General features: G+C 39.4%; 1 protein-coding gene across 1 annotated transcript in view; it reads right to left on the bottom strand.

Annotated features, from left to right (window-relative positions):
- The window catches only part of LOC121299307 (chondroitin sulfate synthase 1-like), a 41,017-nt gene extending 29,644 nt beyond the window's left edge, over positions 1-11,373 (bottom strand). Inside the window, exons 1-2 of the mRNA XM_041226991.1 lie at positions 10,652-11,373; positions 8,712-9,207 (exon numbers count right to left, since the gene is read on the bottom strand). Coding sequence (XP_041082925.1) covers positions 8,712-9,207; positions 10,652-10,965 — 810 coding nt within the window. The 5' untranslated portion in view covers positions 10,966-11,373. The remainder of the gene's footprint in view (positions 1-8,711; positions 9,208-10,651) is intronic.
- Between the last annotated feature and the right edge of the window lie 1,464 nt (positions 11,374-12,837).

Here is a 12,837-nt window from a genome sequence, read left to right as displayed (position 1 = left end):
CTGAGGAATACAGCGGTCAACCTATTAACCCTGATGCTTAGATTAAATGCAGACAACTTGGACCATATTTTCAGCATGTTTCCTCCGTTCTTTAATTATGAACTGCTATTTTTTGAAAGGAAAATATAATGATGTTGACATTACAAAAATGAAAATAAAAACACATTGAGAATGCTTAAATATATTACTTAGTTGTTTGGTTCTAGTGTCCCCCCCCCACCCACCCCCATTTGTTTAGACTACACAAAGACTGGAGTAAATGCTTTGAAAAAAGACCCTTAGCATTACATGCCTTCCTGCCCGACACCTCTCTCATTCTGCTCTTCACTAATCGGCAGACAACCATTGAATGGTTTTCGATCATTAGCGTAAAGATTTCAGTTAATATGCACCATTAATATTCTTCACACTTATGTAATATCAGCCAGAGGACATCACTTAAAATGTGTTACTGAAGCCTTAGGAGTCCATCATAAATACACACACACACACACCCACACAAATACAGTTCATAAAATGTCTACAGAGAAGTTCTCATTTCAAGTAAGCCTAACACCACAGTGGCTCCCAACACTAAGCTGGGGGTTGAAATATAGCCATGCTAGAATGACAAACACGCTGCCGCTAGAGCTACCAGTAATCAACAACCCCTGTGAAAGGAGCCTCGTTTCTTATTTTTCTAATTTATCAAATGGCATTCAAAGCAAAGCGCTTTGTGATTGTGGTCCACTATGAAAGGCGCTATATAAAATAAAGATTGATTGGTTCATAGAAATTCCCTTAGGAGGTATTCAGATGTTCTTCCCAAAAGTACCTAATGAGTCAGAGAGGGTCATAGCCTTTATAAAAAATTTAAATAAATCTGTAACAGGGGCCAGTGGCTTAAAGAAAGGCAAAGAGAGAAATGAGGGACTCCTGGGTACAAGGAGAGATCTAAATGAGACAGAAGGCACAAGATTACAAGTGTCTGCCTGAAAAACCAAGCCTACAGGAAGGCAGTTACCATGGCTTACTGGGACCCGGGCCCATGCCAGCGCCCCATGAGACTGCCGAGATTCTGACAGGCACTGGCATGAGCACAACTGAAATGCTTCTGGCCTTTTGCAAATAGAGTAAGTGATGACTGGTAAGATTGGCCAAGGCACAACTGTGCAGAAAATTTTAAAAAGAAAACTCAGAGGAGTTAAGGGCTTGGCAACCGTACTGAGGCTGCTAAAGCTAGGGTTTGGTGTGGCTTAGCATGTGTTCCTGCATAACAGTATCTTTTTTTCACAGACTGGAGAGCACCTAAAAAGCACAAATGCAAAGGCAAAGAAAATGTTTCTGAAAGGAATAAAATCATTGTGCAAGAAACTAAATTAAGGTTGTAAGTAGTTTGCTCCTTGTCGAGAGAATTTTCCTGTTAGTTTTATTTCTTTCTAAATTATTAGATTCCTTTCATAAAATGTTCCCTTTACAATTTCTATTAGGATACCTTGGGCTGCAACACAGACCTTTTAAAAAAAGGTCAGAATAGCTTTTAAAATGGGCAAATAACGGTTCCGACGATGAGCTACACCTTTTGGTCCACAGCATAGTTGTGCTCCAGTGTGTATCTGAAGCTCACGTTTCTATGGCTCAGATAGGTGCTTTTCTTATATGTATGACCTTTTTTGGACGACTGTACACCTGATAAAACATTATCCCACAATCAGAACAATAAATATGAATGGATTTTGATCAGCTCTCTATTTAATGCACATCAAGACTTTTACATTCTCTTGTAGTACAAGCTCAACACACCCCACTAGCATGGAAACAGGATTCCTCAGAGAGAGAGATCGTTTGTGTCGTTTTATATCACTGTCAGTATGCAGAAGCATGTGCATTTACTACAAGACTATGGAATCGTTGGTCGTGGCTTGTTTCTTGCGATGCACAGTAAACATCCATTTCTTAGCGATGAAGAGATGAACTTTGCAACAGCTCTCTCCTTTCACATTCAAAAACACACATGCATTAATAATCCACACACACAAAAAAAAAAAAATATTGTACTGGTTATGCCTTAGTAATAGTACTGCACATGGTTACAGTATATTGAACAACATAGTAAAACTAAATAAAAAATAATCATTTTATGACACAGATACCAGTGTACAATTTTACAACAATTTAGGTCATCAATTTATTTTGATTCTCCGAAGCTTTTTGTATTTTGGGTACAGTAGTCCCAGCATATAGGAACACCTCCCAGGATAACACATCAGCTTAGTGACCTTGTAGTGAAATGTAATTTGACCATTGTAAATGCGCCGCCTAAAGGCATAGGAGCTTCTAAAAAGAACACCTTTTTGGCATCTAGCGATTCGTTGCTAACTAATTCAAACTTGCACAGTACTGTTCTGTAACATAACTAATCATCATCAAATCAGAAACTTTAAAAGCTTTGAACATCATTTGAGGACTCATTCAATGTCAGGGTCTTTCACGCAATTATTCTTTCATTATGGTTGTGGCATAAGTGGTGTGTTTTAAAGAACCAAAAGAAAGGCTTCTACCTTATTTATTACAAAGCCAGGAGTTCCCCAATGTCCTGGATTGTTGTTACACTATTGTGTTCACTAACTTTGTGCAGGTCTTGAATATTGCTCCTGTATTCACATTTAATCTAGAGCTGCTGTAATTTTTTTTAAGGTGTGTAGGGGTGCTGTGTTAATAACCACCATGTTAAAATTCATGCTTGTCTTGAATAGAGCTCTCGTATTCATAATGACTGTTATAGCCTCTGCTGCATTTTTACCATATACGATTTATTAATTTAGCTTGTCAGTTCATTTACTAACATTAGTTTATTATCATATGCCTGCTAATTGCTTTTCTCTTACTTGTTCTGTTCATTTCATATGCTGAGTCATGTACATGTATTTATTGATTCATATCGTGATTGGCCTTGGCATATTGTGTCTGCTGTTCAGCTGTGTCTTAGAGAACACTTTGGCTAAGAGAACACTATGCTTGATTCCCGAGGGTTGTTCTCTTAGCCTCAGAGACTACTGTATATCTCCCTCCCCATCATCTGCAGGACTTTTCAAACAGCATCATATAGTATCTTAGTTGGAGGAAGCAGAAGAACAGCCAACAATTCCCCCATCACAGCGCCTGGCAATTTTAAATGCAATACTCATGTTTCAGCTTCCCTGGGGCTACTAGCTAAGAGGAGGTCCCCCTTTCAAGTTTAAGATTATGGTCTGAAACTTCAAACTCCAAAAAGCAGTCATAGCACTCAAATAACTTGTTTAAACCTTTCCCTAAAATACTAAATAAAAAATAGAGACGTATTATAGTGACATGTTTATTACCCTGAATAGTGTAAACGAAAAACCCTACAGAGCACTAAAAACTGTATTTAAAAAAAAAAAAAAAAAAAAAAAAAAAAGGAATATGTGACTCAAAACAGCTGTATGTTGTATATAGCATTTTTGAAACAGGAGACAATCTGTAAAGCTGTAACATTGAGGTTGAAATGATTCAATTTTGAAAGCATGCTAACCTTCTCCTCCATAGATGCAGCTTTTTTTGCACAGCATTTTAGGAGGGAAAGGGGTTAAAGGCATAGGTAATTTATCATTAGAGCTCAAACAGATATCCTTCTCTTGCTCCCATGAGGGACAGTGTTTGGAAACACTTTCGGAAGTGAATTAGTAGCGCACTCTGTTAAATCTGTAAATGCATGCTTAAAAGGGAGACCTCAGTGGGGTTGAAGAGGGAGGGTGACAGGAAGTGGCAGAAAGTCTGATTGAGAGTATGTGTATTCAGGAAATGACACATCCACAAGCAGCAGACTACTCTTTTCTCCTTTTTGAAATGCAGTATTGATCCCCCCCCCCCCCCCCCCCCTCCACCCCCACCCCCCTAGTTTTCAAAAACCTCTATAGTCACCAGTTTCAGTTTCTCGAACTGATACTTTGTATTGATCTGCAAAAGCTAATTCTCAGGATTGACTCCCCCTTCCCTCCCTTATACTCACAAAAGCGTGAAGATGATATGAAGGGTTCAATTTAAAACCTCTTGAATCTGCTTGGGGATGCATAAATAAAATAAATAAATAAAATCATTGGCTTTTTATATCTGTGCTTGTTATCAGTTTTACATTATAGTATGGAGGTGGTGAAGAGGGTTAACACACTGGCCAGCCCACAGGCTTCCTGAAGCATATTCTGGGAATGTTTCTCAATGAGCATGACAAAGACTGCCCTCTGCCAGCCCTCTGCATTCCATTTCATTTTGGTAACAGCCTGAACGCAAAGCAGCCTTCGAAACAAGAAGAGATGTGTGGTTGGGGGGGGGGGGGGGGGGGAGAGGGATTAAACATGTTAAACTAGCCCATCAGTGTCAGTGCTGTGATTAAACATAGGTCAGTGTCTTACTGCTGGTGGAACATGGGTCCATGGAAATGCGGCTTTACAGACCGGATAAGGACAGGAACAAAAAGGAATTTAGCAAACATTTATAGTACTCTAAAAAGTCATAACTATTGTTTAATCATGGGTTAACCAAGTCAAACTGGACACTAATGATGTGTTCAGGCATTTGGTGATATCCGATAGGTAGACATCAAAGCCAGTTCAATTAAGTTCAATTAAAAAAAAGAAAACCATATTCACTTTGATAAAAGAGAACTCTGTACATAGAATGAGATTTCATTGTACAATCGAAGGTTTTGTTCAACCTCGAATAAAGTCTTTTGAAACAGTACAGTGTTGTATAAATTAACTTGACGTCTGTCCCATGAAGAAGACTGCAGTACTCGGTCAAACAGTGGGTGTGTGTCAGATTGATAGGGGGAGGGGGTAATTAACAGAGCTAAACACTGAAGCACAGGTGTCTCATTAGAAGAGATCTGTAAAGCAACTTTATGACCAATTGTGACATTTAACAATACAGTACACTAACACAGGAAGCTTTGAGACAGTAAACCTTAAAAGAAAAGACAGGGGAGGAGAACACGCAGCAAGCAGTGCAACCAGCATTCTATCACTTTGAAGCAGACATCGTCTTACATGGCAGATCTACCCCAAAATACAAGTTTAACAGCTCAGAGACACATAGGCCTACAATCTGGGTTCATGAAAATAATGCAATTGATTTTGGATTGGTGTGTAGCTTGTTTAATTAAGATCAACATGACCTTGAGCCACAAACACACACGCACATATAAAGCATGGTTCGAAAGTACAGTCAAGCTTGTGCACTTCATTTAAATTTAATAGGAATTACTTAAACATGAACCATCCCAGCCTTGTTGACAGGGAATCATATTGGGATATCATTCTTGCTGATGTTCACTTAAGACAATAGCAATACCCAACTGATTGTACAGGTTCATTTTCCCTGTCATTAAGGATTAGAGAGACACGCCAAGTTTGAGCTGCAATCTCAGGATGGATTGAACCCTCCTGCCATCACAACAAGACAGGCGTTTTTCTTCCATTTTCTCTCTGCAAGGCAAATGGCAAACTTACACAGCAACGTTCTTTTTACTAGGGGGGCATGACAGACAGGGGTTATTGGCATTGCAGTGCCCTTTCCACCAAAATACTAAGGTTTACCTGCACAACATACTGATCACTAGATACCAGCACTAGAGACTGTATCACTGTAAAAAAAAAAACACTACTGCTGCTGTAGCTCCCAACTACAGTAGGGTCACTGGTCTGTAACCAACACCATTATATAGGGTAAACAGCTGTCTGTTTAAAGGTCTAATTTTAGATTTTTTTAACAGCTACTTATAGAAGAAAGACAGTAGGGCATGTGTAATTTTAAGAGAAGCCACAGGATATCTGAAAATGAGCTGAGGTCTCCCTCATGCTGGGCGCACTGCCTCAAAAGACTGTTTATTCATTTGTATTGTGAAAATTCACATTGCCGTAACTTAGATCTACTGAATGCGATGGTGGCCCAACAAGGACACGAGCAAAGTAATAAGATTCTGAATGCTAAATGAGATCTCGACATAGTGGTTTTAAATCTCCAGATCCTGAGCCAATTATCTTCTGATTTTTCTGCTGTTATTCCCCCCCAGTGTCCTTAATGACCCTCCGTAGTATGCACACCTGAAAAACACTATCAACATACAGTAGCATGCTATAAGTATGCAGAGGTAAAGTATAACCGGGTTGCTGTATAGCAACTTGGCAATTTTAAACGCTGAAAAGGGTTAAACTCGCAGAAAAAAAAGGCTCCCTGCACTACCCTAGACTGCTAGAAAGTATTTCATACTGAATCAGTCTCCAATCTGCAAGCTTTCACACTGACTCATTGCAGCATCGGAAGGAGATAAAGCACAAGATGTTTGCATTACAGCCAGTGTGGTGCAGTGAGAATTCTGACCTGATCTGAACATGTAAGCCAGTTGAAAGATTTTATAAAAACAACCGTGTGTCATGTTTTACATCTTCTGGTGTGTGTTCTCTAAATCGCGGGTGTTTACAGAAGCAGAGGACGAATACTTAGTTAATTTGTTTAACAATCAACAAGTGGTCCGATTAGCTTGTGTTCCAAGCCAGGCAACTGCTTTCAACAGATGTTCCCTTTTTCCCCAGGATTCCCATTGCTTGGTTTCCAATTACACGTACTGCATTATTCAAAACATGTATAAGAGATGCAGGCAGGTTAAGGACAGGGGTAGGTGGGCTGGGCGGTCTGATATACTACAGGAAATTATCTTTAGAAACGGTTCTACAATCTGTCCATCAGAGAACCAATCAACACCGTGGTGCTGGAGTGCTCGTGCAAATTGTTTTTGCAGGAGGTTAAAATGGGTCATACTGAAGTGACAAGTCGTCTCTGTTTATTTCTGAAAAGGAAATAATATCTATATGTACCAAAACTAGCAAGAAAATACAGCAGTTATGGATTATTACATTAGAACTGATTTATTCATCTCAGAAAAAAAAAATGGGGGCAGACTTTGTATTAGTTCAGTGCTTAAACACTGCAAAATCAGCAGTGTATGTTTAAAAAAACTAATTTCATCACTATATTAGACTAAAAGTAAAATGATGAATTATGCTTGTCGTCAAGAATGAAAATACAAAAATACTGAACACGTCCCATCAGTTTGCGGCCAATTCCCTGAAGGCTGGTCATCTTTTGTAAATTACAGACACTGTAACTAGCATTAGTGCGTTCAAAACATCACTCCTACGGTATCAAAAATACACGAAACAATGCTGCAATTGCACAGTTGTTTCCACTGCATCACAGATAAGCCGCTGCCCACAGTGGAGCCAGGCTATCACAGAGAAGCGTAGAAGCAGAGGTGCAGAGTCAACAAGAAAGAAAAAGAAACGATTGCTTTCCAACAAAAATCACACCAGCAGTTGCTGCCATAAGTGCTCCGATTTGCAGCCTTAACTGCACCCACTCACTTCTACCCCTTTCAGGTTCATCACAAGCCAAGGAGCCTCAAGGAAGCATTTTATTATGGTGGATTTCTACGTGTTAACCCTTTTTGTCTTCTGTCCTTCTGTAGTCAAATCCCAGCCTGATGTGCAGTAGGTTAGAGCACAATGTGCAGTACTTTACTACAGTGTCTCTTTTCCTCCAATAACACAGAGCATGTGGTTTTTCTTTTTTTTTTTTTTAACTGTTCTTTTTGTTTGTTTCAAAAAAGACTGCTTCACACAGTTCTTTGTTTACAAAAAGAACTGGACTTTATTTAAATGATGATTTTACTACAGTTAGAAGACCAAAACAAACTTATTTTTTTGTTTATAAAGTAAGGTTTAAAACTTCAAAAGCAAATCTGACTTACATAAAAGGAGTTTGGATATACTGTAAAGATACCAAGAATTCTAAAATCCACTTTGATTTATAATGGACCATTACCCATTTAGTACTAGCTCACACATTTGTTATAAATTACCTTGGCCCCTACAAACTAGTGGATTAGATCCCTGGAGAACTTGCTTGGTTTACTGACCTTTGTAATCTTACAGTTACTGAAGCTCTGAAACAACTCTCCACTAATCTGCAACTAGCTAAAATGAATATTCTCTCTGAAAGACCAGGACTAGAAAAACAAATAAAAACAAAAAGTGGCCATACCATAGTACAAGTAACAAAACGTTCCAATCTATAGGCTAAAAATCATGACACTGCCCTTTACAGCATCCAAATTACAATCAAAACAGAGTCAAAAAAGAGATTTAAAAGGCTGAGATTTTAAGACTTGATGACGTCATGTCTGGCAGTCACACCCACTTCACATTTCAATGGAATGCAGCTTCTATAAGAATGCTGTGCAATGAAAAATAAATATCAATACCAAAGGTTAAGTCTGTGCTTTGGTTGTTTACTTCGACAAAGTAAAATTAAGATAGTTAAATAAGTCAATCAGTAATTGTGTTATTACCACTTTAACCAGCTCCTCCTCTATTGCGCTCCAATACCTTACAACAATGACCATAAAAAAAAACTAAAAACATTTCAATTCTTATCACATTTTGACACAAATGGAATAGTTTAACACATATTTACAATTCCTACCAGCTGTCTCCTAAGTTGTTTCTGGATCTCAGAGTGAAGTGTGTCATAGAAGAAGAACATAGAAATGTTAGTATATTTAAAAAGATCAGTCTGTACCAAGCCTGGACCCAAACCAGTACATCCAAGCCACTCACCTGGTGTGAAGGAACAAAAAGGCAATAATAAAGCATCCTCACCTCGTAAGACCAAGCGCACTGCACTCCTGCGAACCTCCTGACACAGCGGCCCACCTCCACGTCCTCATGCGTGGTGTACATCTCCTGCAGGCAGGTCTTGATGTGGGGCACCATCCTCCGCAGCACCTCTCTGCTCATGATCACGCCCGGGCCACCCATGCAGAAGTTCTCTCCCGGCTCGAGCGCCAGCTTCCCCAGCTCGTCCCTGGCGCCCATGCCAGTCTGCCCCAGGAAGAGAGCCTCGCTGCTGTTGAGGCTGCGCAGGAAGCTCTCCAGCCGGTCGCTCTTGATGTAGACGTCGTCGTCTGCCCTCATGAACCACTCGTACTGGTTCAGGAAGTGGTCATGCATGTACTTGATCATCATGAAGGACTTCTTCTGGGGCGGGTATGAGTCGTCCACATGCTCCAGCGCTACAACGGGGATGGGCAAGGACAAGTCTGAGCCTTCGCTGGAGAAAAACACCACCTTGCCAGGGATTGTCTGAGCCCAGGTCCTGAAAACCAAAGCATGCATTCTTTATTTATTTATTCTTTGATGTCACTATGAAACATGATGATGTCACTACAAAACATGATGAGCTACTTGTGTAATGTGTATCAATAGACTAGTACTAGATCTATTTGACTAACCCACCATTTGGAGCAAAGTAGCAATAAAAGGTACAATAATCAACCCGCAAAGCCTTGCTGTCGTTTAGCTTTAGGCTCAGTATAATGAACACATACATACATATATAAGTAAAGGCAATGGTTTTGTTGTATTGCATAGGTAAACATAGGTGTAAAGTGAAATCTAAAATTTCCACACACTTTGGATAATTCATTTAAAAAGCTTGGTTAAAACTTGGTTAAGACTGGAACCCTAAATTGGTGGTTGAAGTGTCAAAGACTTGACCTGTTCCTCACAGACAGGAAAAGACACCCTGTTAAACCAAAAGGCAGGAGAGACAACAGCCAAGTTCAGACTTGGAGCTGCACATTTTCTGATTCTGCCAACAAGTGAGCTTGCAGTGTTTGCTTGAACTAAAACTGGCACACTCCTAAAAATCCTCCACACCAGACTGAGCAATTTTGACAAAAACTGACTAAATACAAATACATGAGGAGTATTCTGACAATTTCTTTATTTAATATTAAATAAATAAATAAAAATCCACTCGTTTTTGCAAATGCCTTCCACAATTTATTCTTGCAGAAGCATGAATGCAAATGCATAAAAAATACATTTTCGGCTATATGATGCATTGTTATATTCTCAGTGCTCACTTTTTAATGATCTCCTGATTTGTATCCAAAATCTGGCACTGAATGCAGTCACTAAAAACAAAGCATTGGATTGCTTCTCATCTGTTCAATATAAAAATGAACTGTTCATTAACTGAACAATAATTCTAATGTTCCTCATCAAAAGACTGTGTTCCTTATTTTCAAATCTTGCAGAAGGAAAACTTCTGCAAAAGGATCACGGCAACCCCAGTTAAGTTTCACTAAATTAAATCTAACTCTGTTTTTCCAGCAACAAATATCAGAAATGTTAAGCAATACCCCCTCAGCTTAGCTCAGGGAGCCTTCCTTTTCTTTAGCCATTCTGCAGTTTAAATCATGTGTTCTTGAAAAAGACAAATTTGGAGGACATATTTTTGGGGAACAATAGACATGTTAAAATGTCCATAACTACTAATTAGGCATAGTTTGTCCCAAACTGTCCCATTGTCAAATGTCTTCATCCAGGACACTGTGCAAGCTACCTGAACCAAAATCTTAACTTTAGACCAAGCTGCTCTGTTGTTACAAATGGCACGTGATAAAACTCACCAAATTATAAACAAAATATTAAATACATATTTAGACAATAAAAATACCACAGAGAATCCACGCAGTTATTAGTACTGCAGTACATAACGGTAAAGGTAACCCTAACCCAGCACCGTCACGTACCTATGAGCAGCTACTACCCGGTTATCCAGATACTTCTGTGCTGTCATTACGCCGACAAAGAGGAAATTCTTAGATCTGGGCACCGGTTTGTCTGTTGACAGCAATCTGTTATCTTGTTGCGGTTGCCAAACTTGTGCGCCGCTGTACTCTCTGCGCAGACCCCGTTGCAGCCCGCAGCCGCCCGTACTCGCTCGCTTGTGTCCGGCGTTCTTCAGCTCTGTGGCCCTTGGCAAGATTACAAAGGAAGCCAGGGTAAACCCGACCACCAGCCCCAAAAGCACACTGAACCATGATCTGCAGCTTCGTCCAGCCATTCTCAACAATAAAGCCAACTTTTTCGGTTTCACCGCTTATTCTTAAAGGGTCTCTCTAAAGCAATCTTGTTTCCCGAATCCAGGCACCTCCAGAATGCTCGGATTTCTCTGTCATTATAGACAAGACCCCCTTTCCTCCCTGCTGTGTGACTGACTGCACACGTAGTAACACAGCAGTTTTAATGTACCTTCCTCTTAAAACGCCCTCTTCGTATTACTCATCTAACCATTAAAACCGGTATTGTTCCATTTCAGCAGATAATTATGTGCTTTCCCTGTTCATCCTTCTTAGCTGGGGAATCTCCTCCATCCTCTCTTCTATCTCGCCATTGAAAGAATGCCCAAAACGTCATGCTGCTACGCGGCTTAAAGCAACGCTTGACCTAGCTCGGCTTCCATTGCGCCAATCTGATTGGTGTAAAGTGAAGCTCGCTCGTACTGCAGGGTGTTGGAAGAATTTTTTGCTTTATAAATGCGTCTTTCCCCTGGGGTCGTGGAGTTAGTGGGGCGTTAGTTAATCCATGTGATTTTACTTATTCACTTTTGTACTTATCTGCAAAAATGTTTAAAATGAATAATGTTGGCGTCTTGTGTTTTTATTGTGTGTATTAAAACAATATTTGTTTTATACCCAAACCAATTCAATATTGTAATTAAATATGCAGGAAAAATAAACACAATATCTGAGCCCGAAGTCTGGTTAGCACGCCGCCGCATTTACGCAATGACAGCATATTTTACATTTTTGGCGCATACGGTTTAAAATTGTGATCTGATTGTATTGGATATTAAAAAACAAACTTCATATTAACAAGTATTGTTTCCCTTTCAAAGTGCTTTGAAAGAGTCGCTGTTGACAGATTCTCTGCCGTTTCATAGACTTACCAAATTTTACTTAATAAATTCCTATGCAAAATTAATTAATCAGTAAAATGATCAGTGATTTTGTTTCTCTTTGCCTCGGGGTTATTTCCTTACTCTGTCTAGGGCATCTTTAAATCAAACTGTCTAAACGGGCACATTTGTTTTAAATTAGGGGCATGAAACAGAGAAAGTAATGTGGGTCCTTAGTGCTGTGTTTTTTTTATTTATTGATCTACCCCTTCAGTACTGTATGATCAGATTGTGTACTATGTGGCCAGATATTTAAAAAAAAAAAAAAGAAACATAATTAGACTCTCAAAAATGCGGTCTGGTTGAATGGGAGCTCTGTAAACTAGTAAAACAGGTACTATAAATCTTTTTTCCAGTAATTTCAGGCTGTCAAAACAGATACAGAGCGTGTGAAGGACTCTACCGTCTTTAGCAGTGGTATTATTTTTTAATAATAAGACAATGTTTTAGAATTGGGAACTGTATTACACTACATTGCTACTCACATGAACACAGCTTTAACATATTCTTTTAAAAGGGGGTTTTAAAGTGTGCTCCAGCAGCTACACATTATCCCCTTGATGTATCACTTAACTGGTGCAACATTATTGGGATAGATCCTATGTGCTCAGAAAATTTCAAACAAATAGTGGGAAACTAGCCATACATATGGGGCACCACTGCACTTGTGAGACGGATTGCTCATTCAAATCTTTTGCAAGTATTTAAGAGAAGACAAAGGTTGTCAGTGAGGTAAAATGGGCAATAGCCCCAACCCAAGTTATTCTAGAAAACAGATAACATTTGGGTGGTACCAATGCACTCATGGGATGGGAATTTGAATTGGGATAATAATTTATTCAGATATACTAATAGAACAAATGTTCCAACCTTGTCTCCACCCCATTTCTACAGGTTTATCTGCATTGTTATCCGTCACTCTACCTGTACAATAGCCCTGTGGCTTGAGAGGAACAAAATGTGTATATTGTGTAAACC

Source organism: Polyodon spathula, chromosome 24 (genome assembly GCF_017654505.1).
Source record: "Polyodon spathula isolate WHYD16114869_AA chromosome 24, ASM1765450v1, whole genome shotgun sequence".
In the NCBI taxonomy this organism is placed as follows: domain Eukaryota; kingdom Metazoa; phylum Chordata; class Actinopteri; order Acipenseriformes; family Polyodontidae; genus Polyodon; species Polyodon spathula.
Note: the sequence above shows the minus strand (reverse complement) of the source record. Positions and strands in the feature narration are given on the sequence as shown.